Source organism: Plutella xylostella, chromosome 29 (assembly GCF_932276165.1).
Source record: "Plutella xylostella chromosome 29, ilPluXylo3.1, whole genome shotgun sequence".
In the NCBI taxonomy this organism is placed as follows: domain Eukaryota; kingdom Metazoa; phylum Arthropoda; class Insecta; order Lepidoptera; family Plutellidae; genus Plutella; species Plutella xylostella.
In genome coordinates, this window is record NC_064009.1 from 4871907 (window position 1) to 4894219 (window position 22313).

Here is a 22313-nt window from a genome sequence, read left to right on the forward strand (position 1 = left end):
CCTAACTAAATGATTATCAGAAAATATCTTTATCTGCCGGGGTCGGAGCGCATTCCAAATAGGTAAGCTTCGGAATACCTACAATTACTTTATGGTTTTTAGCGCGGTTTTTGATGTGGATGAATCTTTATTCTGCTACCACTTGGCCTATTCGTATTTGACAAAACTTCCATTGGCCAAATAGGCATTTTATGCTTGGCTATTCGTATTGATTCGTATTTACGCGGACCCGGATGTTGATTGGTTTACACGAGTCGGTGATGTTCAGTGGTGGACTCAGAATAATAACAGCCCCGCTATTAGCTCGTGGTTGGTGAGAAGGATAAGCAGGTATTTCATGAAAAGGACACCTGCACCGCTAAGAAAAATATTGTGAACGGCTAACGCATAAAACCTACCTACTAAAGTTTTACTTATGCTTATATGGGCTAACGTCGTCGCGTCGAACCAGACATAGCTCAGAATAATAACTGCTCCTTTGCTGGGTTTTTGCACCATTGGAATACGCAACTTTTATTTCTAATATTCAATATTCCAACCTTTCCAACAATATGCAACAATAGTTCAACGTTGCAGAAGTGTCAATGAATGATTTTTTTTCAAATCATTATCACAATATTCACAAACACACACATTTTTCACTTTTCTCAACGAAATGTTTAAAATAGTGCATTATTTCACTTGATACAGGTTAATATATAGAAAATTAAAGCCCTCAGCCACTCTGCCAGTTTACACTGTTAGGTGCACCAACAAATAAATTTGAAATTTTATTGAAGTTTTAAATTATTGGGAGCAAGCTTTCTTGCTACCGAAATGGCACCCAAAAAACGTCGAATAACTGCTGAGCCAGACAAAGGTAATATTTACAACTGTTCTATTATGATTATTCATCTGTAAAACCATCTATGATTACAATACTTATATGATTTTGAGGTTATGTTTATTTTTTTCATCCATGTTTTTTATTCAGCTAGATAATATTTATTTATTTATTGCAGCTTCTTCTAAAAGTGCAGATTTGATCCAAGACGACGTTCATTTAAAACTAAGTAATGAAATTGCAGCCAAGAAACAGAGGAAAAATAATGCAAAGTTCCGTTTAAAAGGAACCACTGGTAACTTGGCTTCAGTTACTACTCCTCAACCTGAAAGGATACCCCTTATGCTTACTGATGTTCAGCATTTACTACTGCATTCCTTACTGGGGAATCTCAACTTATCACAGCCACCTCGCTGGTATGTACTTGAAAAATGCACAAACATTGCCCAAACTACATGTCTCGTGCTTGAAGGTATGTCTATTGAACATTGGGAGAAGTACAAAAATGAATTCCCATGTGCAGATAAGATATTCAGTGATCTTGTTGAAGTGGTAACTCCATCGGCATATGAGGGATCTCTTGTAGATGAGTTGGCCCTGGTTCCACTTTCGGAGACAGAGAAGGAAGACCTAATTCTAAAGTATGGAAGTTTAAATCTAGCCCTTGAAGCTAGAAAAGATTTGAATTCAATGATGAGGGCAGTATTTCCCATTGAAGAGGCAAAAGTAGTTGATACACGGGAATTAAAAGATCAGTTTCCAAGAACCCAACTGATCATGTCTGCTTGGCAGCTAGCCGAGGAGAGCTACCCATTGCCACTGAAAGGGAAGCTTAAGAAAGCATATGCAGACTATGTGATGACTAAAGATGTGTACCAGCCGGCCACTGCCAACTCTCCTATGTTTGGTTTGGATTGTGAAATGTGTATGACAAATGCCGGGTCAGAACTAACCCGTGTATCAATAGTCAATGAGAAACATGAAACTGTCTATGAGTCATTAGTAAAGCCCTATAATAACATAACTGATTATTTAACTAGATACTCAGGTATCAACAAAGCCATGCTAACTAATGTTAGCAAAAGGTTAGAAGATGTCCAGAATGATTTAAGGGCTCTATTTCCACCAGATGCTATCCTAATTGGGCAGTCTTTAAATGTGGATTTGCATGCTCTCAAAATGATGCACCCATATGTAATAGATACAAGTTTAATTTTCAACTTTACTGGTGAAAGATCTCGTAAACCAAAGCTTAAGGCTTTATCTAAAGAATTGCTACATGAGGATATTCAATCAGGAAGAGGTGGGCATGACTCTGTTGAGGACTCACTCGCAGCTTTGAAACTAGTTCAACTCAAGTTAAGTAAAACTTTAGAATTTGGCGATGCTGTGCACACCAACAGACAGAAGTACAAGGAGAATGTCACCAAAATGATAAAAACCCCAGATTATGCCTTGTCAATATTCAATCATATGATAGAACAGAAAAAGTCTTCAATAATCATTGGATGTGATGATATTACAGGTGAATATCACTCATACTTAACAAAGACCAGGGAAAGTCTGTATCTTCAGTTGAAGAAGCCTAAAATAAAGAAAGTGAAACTGTCCACTCTTGATGAAAGAGAAGATGTGATAGATGCTCTGTGTAAAGCTAATAAGGAATATAACTTTTCTATGGCCCATTTGAAACTTGAAATACAGGAAGAGAATTTACCAGCTGAACTACAGAAGGTAGATAAATGGATAGAAACAGTTTGGAACAGTGTTCGCATGTCAACCCTTGTTGTTGTCCTGTTCGGTGGAACCACTAGTTGTAATGGTTTAGCTATGATGAAAATAAAGTCCTAGCATGCATGCTGTAAGTATTTTTGTTTCTTTCATTAAAATTAATTTATAAGTTTCCAAGACAAGTAAATTTTAGAACTGTCCAAAATTTTTTTGACAGGTACTAGGTAGATAGGACTAGACGTTGGGTTCCGCTCATCTGGCATAATCTTTATTGACCAAAACTCATTTCGCATAACTCGTATGGTCTAAACTTTTTTGGCCGAACCATCACTTTGCCAAGACTTATGTAGCATAAGGCTCGTTTCGTCTAAAACTCTTTAGACACAATCTTTAAACACCTAAGTTTCGTTTGCTCAAATTTATGTTCGTCTATACCTATGTATAATCTTGTTTCTCCTAATTTTATCTAAAATAAATAATATATTAAGTATGTAGTAAATGTACAAATTGTGGTATTTTTCTCCTACATCCCGAAAATCACGATATTGTATGATCAAAAAATCGAAAGTTAACGACCAATATAATTATTACAAACCCCATGAGATCGAAACCTAAAAATAGGTGCGACGACGAGCAAAGCGAGGAGGAGCGTGTTAGGTGCACATTTTCATCAACCAAAGCGGAGCGCAGCGAAGCGGAGCGGAGCGTTTTCCAAACAGCGGAAACAATACAAGGCACCAGTTTGCGCTATGTAGGGAGACGCTCCGTCAAAGTTAAAGCCAAACGAATATTATTACTTTGTATAAACCTATGCCATAGTATTATTAGGCTATTCAAGATTTGGCCATACGATTATTAGGCTAAACAATGTTATGCGAAATAACTTTTTACTAAACGAGATTTATGCCATACGATTTTCGGCGTAACGAGACTTTGACCAAACGTTACTATGCAATACGAGATTAGGCAAAACAATCTTATGCCAAAAAAGGTAGAACCCTAGACGTTAGTTAGAGTAATCGACTAGACAATTTTAATAGGACTATCAAACCATAAAATTCGGGAAAATAAGTAAACAGTACATTTAGATTTATTAGAATAAATTATTTCTAATTAATTACAATAACAATTGAAATTGAAAGAGATAACTAGGTATTTTATAAAATTGTTTATAATACTGTCAACTTTCATTCAAAAACACTAATTTAATATGTAGGTGTTTTCTCCAAGCATCTCATCATTTGTCTTCTCTACCATGTTTTTCAAAGCTACTCAGTTATGTACTTTGAAGATTGGGGCATTTTTATCATACAAATTTATACGTGTTTTATGCCAGGCACACACTCCAACGTTTAACTAACTTCAACCATTCCCATCCACAATTAAAAACATCTTAAAGAAGTCTTCACGCCATGGAGTTTACACTCCAACGTTCATTCCATCCATAGACAATAAAAAAACAGAAAAGCATCTGAAAATTATCTGAATGCCATGGCGTTGTGGCGGTCACACTCCAACGTTCTACCCTCAGGTACTACCATTCCCACCCATAGACAATAAAAAACATGAGAAAGGAGTCCGGTAGCTCGTCATTATTTGGAGAGTGCGTAGATCTGCCCGGTGAGCGGGTCGACGGTGAGCGAGGGCGGCAGCTCCGCGGCGATATCGGCCAGCGCCTCCCAGCGCGTGGCGCGGCTGCTGGCCGACTGGCTCGGGCTCGCCGGCTCCTCTTCAGCCTCACTGGAAAGATAGCATTTGGTTTATGATGATGAGTGGTACTATGGTGGTACTGGTAGGGGCCGTCCATTAATCACGTGATTTATGAGGTTTATGTATTTGGTGAGGTTTGGGAAATAGCGCTTTTTGACAATTCTTTTAATTAATAAGTAGGTAGGTACACGTGATGTCTAACGAGAGTTTTATATGCAAAAAGAGATAGCTCGTTCTGATAAAGTTATGGATTCTCGGCTTGTAGAGCGTGAGCAATGGAGTATCCTTCAATATTAAGTGATCAAATAATTACCCGTGATCATGATCGCTTAATATCAGATTTCTATAACTAAACAAATACGTACTCGTCACTTTCCTGCTCGGCCTCCTCGGGCTGAGATTCACTCGGAGCACCCTGAGCCTCTGCCTCTTCAGTCGTCGCCTCGGCGCTGGTAGCTTCAAGCTCTCCCGCCACATGCAACTCTACTACTTTCTCAACTACTTCTTCCAGCCTTGTTAACTTTTCGTCTGACTCTGATGCCGGCTTGTCTTCAGCTGTGGGGCTTTCCGCTGTAGCTTCAGGTACTTCTACATTGTGTACTTCTGAAATGTTAGGAAGTATGCTTAATGTTATCATTTTCCTACTTAGATTACCTAGAAAAGTACCTCGATCCAGGCAATTGAGTTTTTTAATCTACATTCTTTGATGCGGATGGTTTTCATGTATTTGATTGTACTATATCAAAGTATAGGCCGGTACTCACCTTAGTCAGTATCGTGTTGAAGACATAATGCCATTTTATATTAATTTACGACAGTGAAATAATATGTGCGGACATTGCGAAGGTAGCTTCGTGCGATGCGGGCCGTGGGCAGCTAATTAAAGAACATGCTGTATTAAACATTGTGAGTAACAGACAAACAGATTGGCCGGTAATATATCTTTAAATGACGCCATCATAGCTCTGCTTTCCCCGGGAAATAATAATAATGGTAATAATATTAGCTATGGTGCTGCTATTTTCTACCTCATAAATACTTACCTCATAATTTCATTATAGTCCAGTCAATAAATGACTCAAAATTAGGTGTAGAGTGCGTGAGCAGGTAACTCAGCGATTCCTTCAGAAACTTGTTCAGGGGGCTTAGGTTGTTAACATACCAAAAGTCCTGACTCCTAGGTGATGAGCGGGGGGGAGGAGGGGGGGGATAAAGGTACGAATTTTTGGTTTTTAGCTTATATCTCGAAAACGGTGCATCGGAGAGAAATATTTTCAAGTAATGAAATTAAGTTCTTAAAATTATCTAAAACTTTTATATCATATGTTTTTTTCTAATTCCTAACCGTTTTCGAGCTATTACCCTCGGAAAAAGTTGAAATTTACAAGAAAAATGTATTCATGTCAAAACATTCATAAACATTGCATCATATTGTCTAAACCTATTGATAAATGAAAAAAATGAATAGAAAAGAAGTTGTAGATTTTTAAATTCCCTTTTAGAATATATACAGGGTGTCCCAAAAGTCAACGTCATATATAAGTCAGCTCATGAGAGGCCAGAATATCACAATATGACCTTAGTAAAAACTCGATAATTTTCGAGATATTGACACTTTTATAAATTTGCTGAAAATCGACACCTTGGATCAGTTTTTTGCGTGCCGCCGGTACAAAAATCCATATTGTTAGAATTTGTTTGGTGTTGCATCACCCTGTATAACCCTGCTATTGATCGCAGTCAAAAAAAATATCGAGTAATGCTGTATGTTTAAAAAAAACACGGTTTTCAAAGTCATAAAAGGTAATCGTATTTTTTTATAAACAACTTTGACTCTACATACTGTAAAAAAAATATACCACGCAAACCTGGCACCTTATTTGAAAAGATTGCTCATTTAATGCAGTTTCCAAAATGGTATACGTTGCTATTGTTACAATTAACAAAAAAGTTATTGCTATTTTAGTACAAAACGACCTCGATGTAAAATTATTTTGAAGGAAATTTATCTGACTGAATTTATTAAGGGTAAGTCATGTTGGAATGAGTAAATGTAAAATAGGTGGTGTGGCCGGGAGTAGGAAAAGATACAACGTTGTCACAGAATAAAAAAAACGCATTTTGAGTATCTTTCTCGAAAAAAGTGGACTATAGCAACTCCACATTCCCCATAAATGTAGCGCATGGTAACGTACATTCCTGAGTAGTACTAATGTGTGATATTATACAAGTAAAACGCTTACACATGTACATTGTACACCCACAGTATCCAAAAAAGGGACAGATCAGTTTGTCACTAACATTACCTCTAATTACTTGTTATTTATTTTAAAGTTATTGTTAAACAAAACCAAACTCTCAAAATTATGATTATGACCATTAATGAGTATTATTTTTTCTGATTATGTACTTAATATAATAATGTGGTGTTATAATTTTGAGAAATAAAAATAAAAGTCAATAAATGTTTGTTTTTTTTAAATAAGGTGTAAAAAACGCAAAATATGTTTTATAACAGTTTTGTAAGTTTTTTCTTAGCTATTTTTGCGTCGTCAGCGTTGCCACGGCTGACCCCACCACCTATTTTACTTTTACTCATTCCAACATGACTTACCCTTAATAAATTCAGTCAGATAAATTTCCTTCAAAATAATTTTACATCGAGGTCGTTTTGTACTAAAATAGCAATAACTTTTTTGTTAATTGAAACAATAGCAACGTTTCATACCATTTTGGAAACTGCATTAAATGAGCAATCTTTTCAAATAAGGTGCCAGGTTTGCGTGGTATATTTTTTTTACAGTATGTAGAGTCAAAGTTGTTTATAAAAAAATACGATTACCTTTTATGACTTTGAAAACCGTGTTTTTTTTAAACATACAGCATTACTCGATATTTTTTTTTACTGCGATCAATAGCAGGGTTATACAGGGTGATGCAACACTAAACAAATTCTAACAATATGGATTTTTGTACCGGCGGCACGCAAAAAACTGATCCAAGGTGTCGATTTTCAGCAAATTTATAAAAGTGTCAATATCTCGAAAATTATCGAGTTTTTACTAGGGTCATATTGTGATATTCTGGCCTCTCATGAGCTGACCTATCAGCCCTTTAAGGGATGACGTTGACTTTTGGGACACCCTGTATACATATGCTGGTTAATGTCCAACCCACCTAAAGGTACAGCTATTTTACTCACACTTAACCTTACTAATTCGGTGAGCTATGTCAGTGACTTTACCAAAATGCAAGTTTAAAATAGCTCTAACTTTAGGCGGGTTGGACATTGACCAGCATATGTAATATATTCTAAAAGAGAATAAAAAAATCTACAACTTCTTTCCTCTTCATTTTTTTCGTTTATGAATTGGTTAAGACAATATGATGCAATGTTTACGAATTTTTTGACATGAATACTTTTTCTTGTAAATTTCATTTTTTTCCGAGGGTAATAGCTCGAAAACGGTTAGTAATTAGAAAAAAACATATGATATAAAAGTTTTAGATAATTTTAAGACCTCCATTTTAGTAGCTTGTAATATTTGTCTCCGATGCACCGTTTTTGAGATATAAGCAAAAAACCAAAAATTCGTATCTTTATCCCCCCCTCCTCCCCCCCGCTCATCACCTAGGAGTCAGGACTTTTGGTATGTTAACAACCTAAGCCCCCTGAACAAGTTTCTGAAGGAATCGCTGAGTTACCTGCTCACGCACTCTACACCTCATTCCTTGACTGGACTATTAGGTACCTACATAACATAGATATATTATGGCACCTACCTATTGAAATATCTAAATTGAATCTGCGCCTAACGGTCAAATTCAACACCAAATGATGATGGGCACAAATATATGGAAGCTGGGACCAGCACCAATAGAAATGAGTGATACGTCGTTGAAAAGGTATTTTTTTGCAGAATATGAATAACGGAAGCACTTGTCTTGATTTACTGTCCAATTAGAATAATCGTACCTTGAAAGTTTTTATATTTTATTTCTGTAATTTTAATGTTTTTGTTAGTTTTTCACATTCATTTTTAATTTTTATAACAAAATGATCATAATTCATATAATATTATATTTGTTTATTATCTCAGTAAATAAAACCAGTTGAAAGCAATTTCTCCAATTTCAATAATACGTGTTTACGTGTATTACGCCCTAACTGTCATCAGGATAGAGAGTGCAATGCCATAGAAAAATACTTCCTTCCGACGAATATATTTCAAAATGGACAACTTATACGGATTTGTCGTCATAATACTTTTTTGCTCACTAGAAAAGAGCTATCCAACGATGTATGTCTCATCTTTATTGGACATAGGTCCCAAAACGCCCATTGTCATTTGTTAGTTCCAAAAGTGGCATTTGTTTTTTGTTTTTCATTAGGTACCTACATAACATAGATATATTATGGCACCTACCTATTGAAATATCTAAATTGAAGCTCCGCCTAACGGTCAAATTCAACACCAAATTTATGGCTTCGGGTCGACCAAAGTATATAACCTACCTACCTACCCTATTAAAATTTGATACTACCTCTTATAGGCTCGGTGTTTTTTATTGCCGGTGAAAATCGTTAGCTTCTATTTATAGCAAAGACGGTATTTTGTAGTTTACTTATCGGACTTGATCTGAGAGACGAACAATGCAAGGAATAGATCGATAGCGACAGCGCCACAGGTGGACTGCTTGACCGTTTAAAGGTCAACGTTTAACAGGAGAATATAAATGGATATCATCAGAAAGGCACCTTCCACGCTTAGCTTTACGAACCCTAACTTGACGTCGGCTGCAACTTTTTGTGGATGTGCAGCATATTCAAAGCAATCAAAGAAAACTAAAAGCCATTGTACCTATGCCATATCTATAAATAAGGCCGGTAAAAAATGCGTACCTTACAAAATCTTTGGGTATTGGTCTTAAAATGTGCAGGAGAACCTAGAAATAATATACTCATTTGTTTATTTAAAAAAGGTGCAATAAAGACAAACACAGAAACAAACATTACAACACAGTGAGGTAGACATTAAAGTGCATTGAGGAGTTCTTCGAAACCTTTACCTATTGGTGGAAGTGTGTCAGGCTCTGGGCCTGGGCTGGGCATATCTGCGGCTTCAGCAATGGCGGCCGCGCTCACCGCCACCACCACCCCGCCCGCGGCCGCCGACAACACGGCCTCCTCCACCGTATCACAGACTGGAAGCTCCGTTGAAACAGACTCGTCCTTCATCTCTGCCAATTGCATCCTATCTTCAGAGATATCCATTAACTCCGTTTGCACTAGAAACAGAAATTAGTAAGTCGTTGAAGGTGGGGACCTATAAAATCTAAACTCGGCAAGCCACAGTAATTAATCACGTTTAAAATAAAACTATTCATTTAAGTAAGTGAATTAAGTTGCTAAAAATGTTAATTCCTAAAGGTGATTTCTTAAGGTATTTTTATTTCAAGGATGGAATTAGTAACGCAGTCAAGATTGACCTCCAAGCATTTAACACGCGAAATGTTAGTTCGAGCACAATGTATGATTCGCGCAATAAAACCGGCTGTAAAGGGCTAAATTAAACATCGTTAGCTTTATAACAATTACGGGTATAACAGGACGGCACAATCTTTATAGCCGGTCACCAAAAAAGTTAACACGGAACAGCTATTTATAAACGAAACTTAAGTAAAGAAAAGAGCGGCGGCGGCGTTGAAGAAAAGTTGGTGTCGTTGGAAATAGATGCGTTTATTAGCATGGCGGATACCTGTGGCGTGGACGTGCGACGCGGGCGAGGCGGGCGCGGTGGGCGCGAGGGTGGAGGGCGCGCTGCTCGTGCAGCCCATGGCTCGGCGGCATGGAGCGGCGGCGAGCGGCCAGCCAGTGCGCCCTGGAGCCCCGCACGCCGCCGACTGAGCCGGAGCCCTCAGATCGTATCGTGCCTATTATGGGAGGAGGGAAACCCACTCAGCTGACCTCGCACCCCCATCGCGTTTTTCCAATTAACGGTACTGACTAAATTCCTTTATACGTACATTACCGTGCAAAAACTTGTGTAGCTATTTTTAAACTATTTGCTAAGCGAGCGCTTTACTTGGGCAAGGTATGCAAGAACGCATTGTTATTCAAAAAAATATTTGACGTCATAGAAATTCTTTTGTTTTGCTAGGAACATTTATTTTGATAATTAACTTGTCTAGGTACTTTTAGTAAACTCCATAGTTAACATTTAATTGTAACTTTTGAACAGCATTTACCACGTGAAGTAAGTGATGTAGGAGCAAGATAGGCAAGGCCAAGGTTAATGTTAGATTTCTGGAGTTCCTCTTTAACTTCCGTCCTTACGGTACAGTCAAGTGCAATTAATCCTGATCCCCTATATAGCTATAACTACAACCCTCCCACATAGGCGCCACCTATGTAAAATAACCTTGAACTACATACACCTTGTTTCGTTACTAAGACTTCTGTATGTGTGTTAAAATATGGCGCTAAATATCGACTTTTATTAATTTAAGCGCCATCTTAAATCAAATATTGGAACTAGCTTCATAAAGTTCATGCCAGAATGTTAAAACCTGTGTTGTTCACTTTTAACTATTGCAAGCCAGCTCAGTGTGATAAGAAGTGATTGCATTTTTCACCAGTTTAACTACTTGACGGTGTGGTGTAATCGTTAAGGTATTCGGCTTTCAATATGGAGGTTCAGAGTTCAAATCTCTGGGAGGTGTGACTTTTAAAATTTATTTTTATGTTTTACTTTGTTAATCATTATAGATAGGTTATTTTAGACTATCTTTATCAATATGAACAGGAAATAAAATAAAAACATAATATATAAGAAAAAGAACTTTATTTCACTAAACAAGTAAATATTATTAGTCTGTATGCAGAATAATTATGAACAAAAGTAAACAAATTCAAAAATTGTAGAATTACAACAATGAGAACCAACATGTTACTAAATTTCACAATTTACATCTCTTGTTGTTTTCTACAATTAAATTATAAATAAGCAACAATTTTATTACTAAGTAGTTACTTACTTATAAATATGTAATCAATTATCTTAACAGTATGAACAAATAATTATCTTACTACTAAATAAATTTTACTCATTTTTAAACTGGGGACCCGTTAAATACCTACTAAACGTATAATAACATAGTTATAATGTTCCATTTCTTCTTTGCGAGTTGTGCTGTTATCGTGTAGAAGATATTTCTCACGCAATGCAAACAGCAACCATAATATCATCCTTAAAATTCTCAAATTAAATCTTGTCATGCGTTAGCTATTTTATAACAGTTCTTCAGGGCCCATTATAGGACATCCATCTTCGGTAACCTTTAAAAACAATAATTTGATCATGCCTTAATGAATATAATAATTGTGACATTATTACTATAGCGTAAAAAGTATATTATGATAATCTATAAGTAAAATAAATGAAAGCCAATAATATATAAAGTAACCAATAAAATTATAAAGAGAAAATACGAACCCAATGTTGTCCTGGCACTTAACTCAATTAATAATGATGACCTTGTTAATAAATTCGTTTGTCATCGTTACAAATCAATAATTTTGATTATATTATAGGTATAAATATAAATCAGATCAATCAGATGGAATTAACAAAACCCATCTCAATGCAACAAAACATTCTCTTCAAGTCTACAATTTCAAATGAGGAATAAATTCAAAATACCCTCTGCGCTTATAATATTTCATATTGTAAACAATTATCACTATTCACTACATAGACTATACTTTTGCTAATGAACCGCAACATATTCACTATTTTGCAAACGAGTTCAATAAGCTTCGTGGCGTAGCGGGCAAATGGTTGGTTTGCGAATAATTGGGCCGCGGCGCGGGTTCGAGCCCAGATGAAAAACAAAAATAGTTTAAATTTTGTATTTCATAATATTATTGTTCTATGAATTCGTTAGTTTGTGTAAATGATGGATATTATCTAAAATCTAAATGATGGATATAAATAGGAGAATAGTAAAATAGTTCTGTGTCTGTCTATAGACACGAGCACTACCGCAACATACGTCACACCGACAAATTGGCTTTGCGTAGTTTGAATTTCTATTTGAAATGCAGGGGGTCAGGTTTTTCTGCACCTGACTGTACCTACGGATTATGGACTGGTTAGTTTAGTTCCGTTGTATGATTAATTTATACATCATGATTTTATTTTATACTTAGGTATTAGGAGTAACCTGCATGGGTGTCGACGAACTTTCCACCGCCTTACGGTCATTGTTCACAGGACGGACACGCACTTTACATAAAATATTAAAATAATAGTGTTAAGAACCCCGTAGACTGGTGACCTCTATCCTCAAAAATCGTTTACAAGAAAACAAATTGCTCTAAACGCCGCTTTTATTAAAAAGTATAACGTGCTATATTTTGCAAGTAGGTACTATACCTTCGCTAGTATAGTAACTTATTATTCCGTCAGGCGCTCCTCGTTACATCAAGATTGCAGATTAAAATAAAGTTTTCAGGTAAGTACTTAAGTAAATAAAACCAGTTTTCCTACTCAATGGATTCTTGGTGATTGTAATTCCATTAATTCCTTCCATTATTTAGATAATATGTAAGTATAAATGAATCGGTTCGGCTGGATATTCCCATCTTGACCCTATTTTAACTTCTTATGCCAATTCGTTAGGTAGCCGGTTAAAAGAGGTTTTGCCTATTCAATTCTGATACACTAGGTAAACTATACGCTACTTGCTAGTAGCAAAGACCCAATAACCGTCGGTGATAACATCTAAATTGTTAGTTATTATCAGCTCTTTATCGTCCCCAAGATCTTTATTCGAAACCTAACTGCCATCAAGTTCTTTTATTTGATTTGTATCTACAAAACACAAACTTAGGGCAATTCGAAATCTACCCAACTAATCAAAACATAAAAAGAATTGGAGCATAATTTAACCCTTAATAAGGCAAGGGGAAATTATTTCCCACCACGGTGTTTTATTTTTAAAGTAAAATATTATCGACAAATTATTTGCAGTGAACGAATGAAAGAGACCACAATTTTTTTGGACTTTGTTTTTTCTTTTCCTGGCAACACTTTTTGCTTCATGGCAACCCTTGACTTTTTTTTTAAATGTCAAAGTGTCAGTGGCAAAATTTCGAGTAAACGAGCGTTGATTTTTGTGACGATCCGAAGTAAAAACGAGTTTTTGTTCTACAAAAAATCCTGTAAGTACAATTTGATTGCTATATCTGGTAAAAGGTCTATTCTGAAGCTGTTTTATGTGTTTTCCAATGCAATGTAAACAAACCATAACCTCAAAAAATGCAAATTTATAGGTGGGAAATTATTTCCCTTTGCCCGATAAGGTCATGATTTTTTTTTATGGCTTACTAGCTATTGCACCCGACTTCGTTTGAATTTATTTTTGTTTTATGTTTTTGCGGATGGTTTTCAGAACATTTTTTTTGGTGGCAAGCTCTTGCATTTATTATTCATGTCACCTGTTTATTTCTTTTATTTATTCGTTTTAACGGCACATGCAAGTTTCCCCTTTTCTTTCTCTGTCGCACGCTTTTTTCTTAACCTTAATTTTTTCTTTTCCTATTAGGATTGTCAATCATGAGTAAGAGAAGAAGTGTAATGAAAACGCAGAGAGATATAGAAGAAGTGCTAGAAAATCTGTCAGATTTGTCGGATATAGACTCTGACGATGATGCATATTATATAACATCCCCTTTGAGCAGCCCGGCGGATGTGCTGGATGGACGTCAAGATCAAGATGCTGTTATTGAAAAGCGTCTTGAAGCTCTATTTGGTACTACTGATACACTTCAGCAAACGATCGAAGATCTAGAACAATATTCGATATATAAGCGAAATAAAACACTATTATAAGTAGTTCTAAATTGTTTTAATCTTCTAGTTTACAAATTTATTTCAGGGGTCTACATAAAATAAGGCAAAACAGAAAATTTTATATAAGTAACAATATGACAAGACTCTTTTTTTTAGTTTACTTAATTTTTTTATAATTTTACAAAAAATACAAACCAAGCCACGGGCTAGTGCTTGTATATGGAAATAATGAAACTGAGGCTAAAAGTACAAAACCTAATCGGGCAAAGGGATATTATTTCCCACCCAAAAACCTAATGCGTAAACCTAATCGGGCAAAGGGATATTATTTCCCACCCAAAAAAAAGGTACTCCCCCCATGAAAACCCCCCCTTTTTTTAATTTTTCATATTCTAGAGTATCAACTTACCCTAAATCAATTTCAACTTCTTCTCTAATTAGCCTACTGGCTCGCGCCTTATTAAGGGTTAATTAATACACGGCACAGAGTCTCATAAATCGTGTTTTATCTCGCATCAAATTAGTGTGGTGAGCAATTAGGGTTGGCTAGGACTTGGCGCAGGGGCAGGGTCCGGCCTCGGCGATCATGAGGAAGCCGCTGATGGCGATGGCCTCGATCTCCACCGCGGCGCCCAGCGGCAGGCGGCCCACCTGGTACGTGGCGCGCGCCGGGTAGTTCCTCGTGAAGTCTGCAACAACAACCGTCAACAATAACACCTAATCAACGTAAAGGCTGCCAAGTGTTTCGTTTGAGCCAATATGGTTCGCAGTCACGCAGCACGCAATCCGTGTTAGGTAGGTACTTTTACTTTGTATGCCTACTTGCGTAGCTATTTATAAGTTGTAAGTGCTTTGCTTTGTTCTACGGCTGCGTATACAAATGCTTTTAAGTTTACTTCATGATTAAGTTCAACATGAAGAAAACATGAAAATTGCGTGTCTTATAATGTGCAAGGTGCACTGGGTATCTATGTCCATGTCCACATAATAGTGTCGTAGATAGTGCCTTAGGATAAATAGGAGTACCTAGCATAGAGTTCCTCGTATAAGTCACATTTACCCACGGCAATCTTACTTTCCAACTACTCAACCATTTTTCCTATTTCACTATTGGAATACTTATCAATGATTTTCCACTCATAAAATAATCAGCAACTCACATTCAGCATAAACTTGATTGACGGCTTGGAAGTCCTCAATGTTGTTTAGCAGTATGGTGGTCTTGAGCACCGCCTCCAACGAGGAGCCGCCGGCCTCCAGCACGTGCTGTAGATTGTCCAGCGCCTTCCTTGCCTCGGCCGCCGCTCCGCCGCACACCAGCTTGGCGTCCTTGTCCAGCCCGAGCACCCCCGAGACGTAGAGCGTCTTGTCCGATAACACTGCTTGGCTGCAATGATAAGTTGTAGATAGGTAGCTGATTGCCCAACTAGCAACGTAGCGTTAAAAAAACTCTCATATCATTTGTATAAAGGTTCCATTCGAAAATTAAAGTGTTAAGACATAGCTGTATAAGAGTGTAGGAGAGTGCTCTAACTCACTTATAACCACGAAAGAGGCCCACGATTTTGAGAGTAAAGGCTTTAGAAAGTCTGTAAAACGGTGTCATTTAAGTGTTTAAGTTATAGAAAGCCTGTAGTACGGTTTCATTGAAGTGCTAAAGTTACTATAGAAGAGTGTTTAATCACTCTCAGTTAGAACTTTTACCGGTACAGTTGTAGTTGTAGAATGGTTATTTGCAGTACCGGCGTTAGGGTAGGGCGCGGCTGGGCGACCGCCCAGGGGCGCCGGACTTTAAGGGGCGCCGTCCAGCGGCGCCGCTTTATATTCGAATCTTTGAACACATTATCTATCTTTTTAACATTTTAGTTATTTTTGATGGAGCAAAACACAGCTCATTCTTATTCATTCAATCGGTGTGGTGTGTGTCACAAAACATACATACACATGTATGTGTGGTATTTAGGACATCTAGATGTGTGAACCCACCAATCCGCAGTGGACCAGCGTGGTGGGAAATGGTCCAAGCTTAGGAAGGCAGTTTAGACCTTGGGGATATGCACAACGGTTCCATTCGAGAGAGCCAGGTGCAGGTACTTACACCCCCACAGAGAATAGAATAGAATGATTTACCTTGTCAGTTGTGAAAGAGCCATAATTATTTATTCTTACTTACTTTACATAAAAGAGAAGTTACCTACTTATTCCCAATATTCGATGGGGAACAAAAGCGCCAACATTTTTCGATGGACATAAAGACCCGGATCCCTTATATTTTGAGTAAGAATCTATTTAATGCATTAAATTTGTTAGTCGTATACCTCAAAATCAAAAAATCCTTGTAGCTTTTCACCTATTCGCATTTCGCCGCGATATCAAAATTTCTGAATAGATTTTTATTCTTGTAGTATAATTTTTGATCGCTACTGACAATTGTCTGAAAAAATCATAGTAGATTTACTTTCCTGCCTGTCTTCACTGTAGTCGCTTTTCACCTTGATAGATATTTGTTTGTAATGCATTATTAGGTACATATCGCGATATTTCTTTTACACTACAACAATATGCGACCCAAATAAGATGCGACATAAAATACTTACTTGCTATTCAAAATATATGCAGCTTAATAAATAAGCTATTGATAATACATGCTACATAAAAATTTGCTACTGTTGTAAAAATCTGTTAAAAATATATGCTAGTAACAAAATATACTACCGATATTATACGCTACAACAAAAAACGCTATCGCGGCGAAATGCGAATAGGTGAAAAGCTACAAGGATTTTTTGATTTCGAGGTATACGACTAACAAATGATTTAATGAAACCTGTAGTTTGTTAGTGGTTTGAACTGTTTTCTTCCACGTTTTACAACCATAGAGGATCGTTACGCACGGGTTGAAATGGATCTTAGTTTGGAGAGTAAATACGGATTTATTTATTAATCATTTTCAAAAACTGAATCTTTATTTTTATGAAATCAAATAATGAAAATTTAATAGGGAATATGCATGATTCAAATAAAGGTCAAATATTATTTTTAATACACTTTGTTATTTCAAAATTAAGCCTCCATCAATATTTTTGATTATAATTTATTTTTGAGCAAGTAATTAATTGTTGAGAAGTAGAAAAAAACTGCGGTAAGTTTCAACATTAGAAACGTCACGAATTTTCTTAGGGTGGAATAGGCGCGACTGGCGGGAGACATCATTTTAAGCCGTGAAACAAGAGTGTGACGTCACACTTAGTGCGCCATCATGACGGGTTTTTACGGTGGTCGTATCGGTTGCAAATTTTTAACTTTATTTAAAATACCTTAAGTAACTTCTTTTGGGTAGGTATGATTTTTTTTACTATAATAAAGCGATGTAAAACTATTGAATAAGAATATAAAAAAAATACAAGCATATTCCCTTTTTAGTTGATTCCTGTAATGTTTCCTAAATTATCTATTAACATAAGAAAAATAATAAATACGTCGAATCGACGATCGTATTTCTCTGCACCTATAGGTACCTTTCAAATCTGAGATCGCCTGTAAACATTGAACTTTGCTGAAAACATTGACTTAGATAACTTGATAAAAGATTTCGCCGATAGAAAGGCTAGACAAGTAAAAATTTATTAGTTTTTTTAATAAATGTTTTTTTTTTTTATAAATGGTTATAACATCCTTCGTCTTTTTCATATGGGTTTGAATTGCAGTTAGGGGGCGCCGTAGAAATCTCGCCCAGGGCGCTGGTAGTACTAAAACCGGCACTGGTTATTTGACACCCTGACTCTTATTGGTTTGATAAAAAAGGATTAAGTGAGCATGTTACCGTTTTTTGAATACACTTTTACCATACAAGTTGTATGTCTTTGAAAATAATAGTGTCAACAGCAATCATAAGTGACAGTATTGATTAATACTAAATTACAGTAAGGCCCTGTTCCACAATGTCTGGTTAGTGGCTACTTGTCAGATAAAACACATGCTGTCACCCTCTGTTATTATTTTTTTGACAGTGACAGCATGTATTTTATCTGACAAGTAGCCACTAACCAGACATTGTGGAACAGGGCCTAAATATAATATAATAACTTGAAGTTATGCATGTTTTGTGAAATGAAAATAATATGCCATTGTAATTTTACTGTAATGTATACCATATTTCCCACCTCAATTTTAATGCGCTCCGAATTTATTAAGGATTTCAAAGGAAACATAAGTAAATATAAAATAGACGACTCAATTATATATTTTTTTCTATCTTTGCTGTATGTCCATTAGTTTAATAAATCGATTGGCATGACTGAAATGACAAAATTAACGTAAATAGTTAAGTATTTTAAAGCAAAATATTGTTTATCCCAGCAATTTATAGGTTAGGTCGCCAATGCAAATGGCGACCTTACATTTAAGACATATAGACTCACCTAAGTCATCTATTACACTTTTTGAAATAGAACACCCTTAGCCAAGGGTATTATGCAGTCTTAGCCAATCCGCACAGTCTTGCTTAACACCGTTACTTTTACAGTCTACTTGCCTAACGCAATAAGCGTACGTAAAGTGAACCTTAAAGATTAAAACTGCATTGTTGAGTTTTCTAACACTGTTAGAATCTCGTCTTACTGCACTCTTGACAAAATCTCTTTTACAACCAATTCCTGCAGCCTAAATTCAATATGACACCTAAAGATTTATATGAGTATTAAAGGAAACCACTTAACAACCATAAGTGTTAACAGGTGTCAGTGAGCAATCTTGTATAGCTTTAGGTTCTAGAAACAGTTTGAACCTATAACATCTTAATTATAATTGCTTTGACTAATACCATTTTAACTCTTAAACCTGCTGTTAACACTAATTTCATTTTTTAACTCATCTTTATCGCTTTTTGTTAGAACTGAGATAATTATAACACAGTTGTACAGGTTAAAGTTATAATAATAGCTGTAACTGAGGGTACAATGTTTGTTGGGTGGTTACTTCCTTCGAACTAAAACAGTTCGTAGGTATATAGTTATTATTGTTTATCAAAGGTTACTGCTTCATTAGGTAATTATTGTAGGTACTTGCTTCGTCACAATATAGTTTACGACGTATTGGTTAGGGTACTAACAGTACCTATATCTACCTACTACCTTCCTACACCACCAGGAACAGGCAAGCGATATGTAGTAAGGCAAGGCCGGTAGGTAGTGGCTGATTGAGGTAGGCCTATAGGTATCCAGCAGTGGATGACAAACGAGCTGATGCGATGATAATTGGAAAATAACACATAATCATATCGCACCTGTAAGGTCCAACCGGTCTGTAGATCTCTGGTGAGGTGACAATCACTTTGTTGGGCTTCATGTGAAGAGGACCCGAGGGCTCGGGAGGCGGCGTCGCGGGGCCTATTATAGGCACCGACCTCATCTGCGCCTGCGATTTGATGAAGCCCTGGGATGGCAACTGCGCTTGGGACTTCAATCCCGCTTGCGATTGCAACTGCGCTTGAGATGGCAACTGTGCTTGAGATTTGAGTGCCGCCTGTGATGGCAACTGTGCTTGAGATTTGAGTGCCGCCTGTGATGGCAACTGTGCTTGAGATTTGAGTGCCGCCTGAGATGGCAACTGTGCTTGCGATTTCAGTGCCGCCTGTGATGGCAACTGGGCCTGTGACTTGATTACGCCCTGCGACTGCATTTGAGCTTGAGATTTGATCACTCCTTGCGATGGCAACTGCGCTTGCGACTTCACCGCCGCCTGAGATTGGACTTGCGCCTGCGACTGTACCTTGGGCTGAGATTCAACTTTTGGTTGAGATTCTTTTCCCTGAGACGCCCTCTTCACCTCACCCTGGGAGGGGTTGGGCTGGTTGAGTTGTCCCTGTGACTGGGACATGGTGGGGTGCTTGTTGTCGCGCGACAGTCGCACACACGAATGGCCGTGGAGGTCGCGCCGCAGGGTCAGTAGATCACGCCACAGCGAGCGCCGTCTGATAACGATAGTTTACTTAGACATTATTTGTTTCATATTAGTTTATATATTATTATTTGTTTAGGTGCATTTTCTAGTTATTGACATGTTAGTATGCCATGCATAGACATTGCATAGACTAGAATATTATTGAATAGACATTGTAGAATATTTTATGCTATGCCAAACTTTTTTCTTTTTCATTTTTTTTGTGCAGTCCTTGCTGGTCAAAAAGTACCTACCTACGAAGATTGTTAGAAATAGTCAGGTTTTGTATTTCTATGTTCTATCGATACAAAGTAGTTAACTAGCTCTGTATAAATTTTGCTAGGCTGTATAAGTAGTTAACTAGCTAAGTACTTATATAAGGTCAACCGGGGCCAAGTCGCCTACGGGGCTAATGCCTCGAATCCATTTATCTTCCGAACCACATACTTTAGAACTACTGGAGTCATCTGCTATCTATCTTTGGAACTCAAACTTTTACCACTGACCAATAGATGTCGTATCCGGGACAATTTTCTTAAATAATCTGCCATTTGTATTTTTTCGCCTCTTTTGGCTTCCTCCGGTTTCCCGACACGTTTTTTTGAATCGTTCCAAATGTGTGTTTCTTTAAAAGAATCTATGTTTCCTAACTGTAAACACTGTTATTGTTTTGTTGCTTTACATATTGTTTTGATTATTTTATTGAAATAATGTAAGATTAAGACGCAATATGCAATAAAAAAATTGTTGGTTTAGCTATTTTTTTGGGGTAAATGCCTCTGGGCTGATGGGGTTATTGCCTCTATTGCGGTGCAATAGCCCCATTTCCAGAGGTTCTAAACATTTTGTGTTATAATAAAAGTAGTTTATACACACACGAGCAATGAAAAAGTTCCAGTGACATTAGCACCAAATTACTCCTAAACGAAAAATACTAGGTTAATGACGCCTTCTTCAATATTGAAGAACATTTAACAGCGTTTCAGAATTAACATTCTTAGATTGGTAATCCAACTAAAACGTAAATAATTTGACTATATATTTAACTAAATGTTTTAATATATTGGCGTCATTTGGTGTCGACATTATAATGTTGTTAACACGGTTTATAGAAAATAATACTTAATTCAAATTAACAGAATGATCTCACTTGTTTTTATAACTCTAAATAGTTTTGCAATGATTATCCTTGTAAGAGCAAAATTCCATCAGACTCTAAAAATGGTATACTTACTAATTTAAAGTTGTGGTTTGATTGCAAATTAGAAAAAATATGCCCTTGTATGCTTTTATACTGTATTTTGATTTGTCATGTAAGTATTTATACTTTTTTAAGTCCAATAAAGTATTCATAAATAAAATGTTGAGCACCCCTGGAATCTTGGATGGGGTAAATGCCACTACAAGAAATTAGAGTATGTAGGCGCCATAGCCCCGCAAATTTTTGATCAACTAATTCTCCTTAACTAAGCGCAGTATTTAGGTTACAAGCTAATAATAAGCTACGTTAATAGTAATTCTATAAATTATATCTACTTAAACATGTAAAAAGCTCTTCCAAGCCCACAAAACTAGTGAAAGAGGCATTAGCCCCAATAGGGGTTATTGCGCCTAAAAATCTCATTTTTTGTAGAAACGTCGTTTAGCCATAGAAGATATTTAAAATTCTACAAAATTGCATCAAAATATGAAACTAGATAAAATTTCCTAATATGTATCACAAGTTATAGCTTAATAGGGCGTATAGTCTGTTTGTTATGATCAAATGAATATGAAAGTCAAAGTATTGTGGCGCAATGGCCCCGGTTGACCTTACTTAGTTAACTATTAAGATTTGCTTCGAGTCTTTTCTATTGTACCTACTTAACTAATGTAATGTAGATATGTTAGTATGTATCTATATCTGCCGTCAATATAATGACAATGACCTACAGATAGTTAAAGCTAAAGTACCTAAATTTAAGTAGGTACACTTACTTTATAAAATTCATTTTAGGAAGAATAGGTAAATATTTTGCAATAAGTAGGTGAGTAGTTACTGCTTAGATAAAACACATGAATACTAAAAACACAAGTTGGAATCTGAATAACTTTTACATTCATTTTACACACAGCTATATACCCTACAAGCTCAAAGTTCACTTCACAAACGATGTAAAGCCGCGTCCACGGTGCGGGTGGTTCGCGCTGTCGTCTAGAACAGCTTCATACAAATCGTACTTATAGGTTGTTCCTTGAACTTGGTCAAGCGG

At 36.6% G+C, this 22313-nt stretch overlaps 3 protein-coding genes and 1 long non-coding RNA gene across 4 annotated transcripts; 2 read left to right on the top strand and 2 right to left on the bottom strand.

The window, feature by feature from the left end:
- Window positions 1-593: 593 nt before the first annotated feature.
- Window positions 594-2691, top strand: LOC105386441 (RNA exonuclease 5). The gene is made up of 2 exons (XM_011557000.3): window positions 594-859; window positions 1002-2691. The coding sequence occupies exons 1-2, from the start codon at window positions 817-819 to the stop codon at window positions 2672-2674; spliced, it is 1716 nt and encodes a 571-aa protein (XP_011555302.2). The 5' UTR covers window positions 594-816; the 3' UTR covers window positions 2675-2691.
- Window positions 2692-3621: 930 nt separating this feature from the next.
- Window positions 3622-10596, bottom strand: LOC105386456 (cytochrome c1). Its single transcript, XM_048631814.1, has 4 exons — window positions 10024-10596; window positions 9335-9553; window positions 4630-4867; window positions 3622-4294 (listed from the first exon to the last, which is right to left on the bottom strand). The coding sequence occupies exons 1-4, from the start codon at window positions 10100-10102 to the stop codon at window positions 4147-4149; spliced, it is 684 nt and encodes a 227-aa protein (XP_048487771.1). The 5' UTR covers window positions 10103-10596; the 3' UTR covers window positions 3622-4146.
- A 2628-nt stretch (window positions 10597-13224) lies between these two features.
- Window positions 13225-14163, top strand: LOC125490979. Its single transcript, XR_007268029.1, has 2 exons — window positions 13225-13490; window positions 13874-14163. It is a non-coding gene; the product is annotated as an uncharacterized LOC125490979 (long non-coding RNA).
- A 444-nt stretch (window positions 14164-14607) lies between these two features.
- On the bottom strand, window positions 14608-22189 carry LOC105386442 (mediator of RNA polymerase II transcription subunit 15). Its single transcript, XM_011557001.3, has 4 exons — window positions 22039-22189; window positions 19406-20092; window positions 15282-15508; window positions 14608-14810 (listed from the first exon to the last, which is right to left on the bottom strand). Exons 1-4 carry the CDS (start codon window positions 22050-22052, stop codon window positions 14668-14670), a joined length of 1071 nt encoding a protein of 356 aa, XP_011555303.2. The 5' UTR covers window positions 22053-22189; the 3' UTR covers window positions 14608-14667.
- Between the last annotated feature and the right edge of the window lie 124 nt (window positions 22190-22313).

Excerpts from the sequence above, each read along its gene's own strand:
- LOC105386442 (XM_011557001.3), bottom strand. Across the intron at positions 15,509-19,405 it reads AGACCGGTTGGACCTTACAG|CCAAGCAGTGTTATCGGACA; the intron begins GTGCGATATGAT and ends TTATCATTGCAG. Across the intron at positions 14,811-15,281 it reads CAATCAAGTTTATGCTGAAT|ACTTCACGAGGAACTACCCG; the intron begins GTGAGTTGCTGA and ends TTGTTGTTGCAG.
- LOC105386441 (XM_011557000.3), top strand. The coding sequence starts at position 817 with ATGGCACCCAAAAAACGTCGAATAACTGCTGAGCCAGACAAAG. Across the intron at positions 860-1,001 it reads AACTGCTGAGCCAGACAAAG|CTTCTTCTAAAAGTGCAGAT; the intron begins GTAATATTTACA and ends TATTTATTGCAG.
- LOC105386456 (XM_048631814.1), bottom strand. The coding sequence starts at position 10,102 with ATGGGCTGCACGAGCAGCGCGCCCTCCACCCTCGCGCCCACCGCGCCC. Across the intron at positions 9,554-10,023 it reads GTCGCACGTCCACGCCACAG|TGCAAACGGAGTTAATGGAT; the intron begins GTATCCGCCATG and ends TTCTGTTTCTAG. Across the intron at positions 4,295-4,629 it reads GCCGAGCAGGAAAGTGACGA|TGAGGCTGAAGAGGAGCCGG; the intron begins GTACGTATTTGT and ends CTATCTTTCCAG.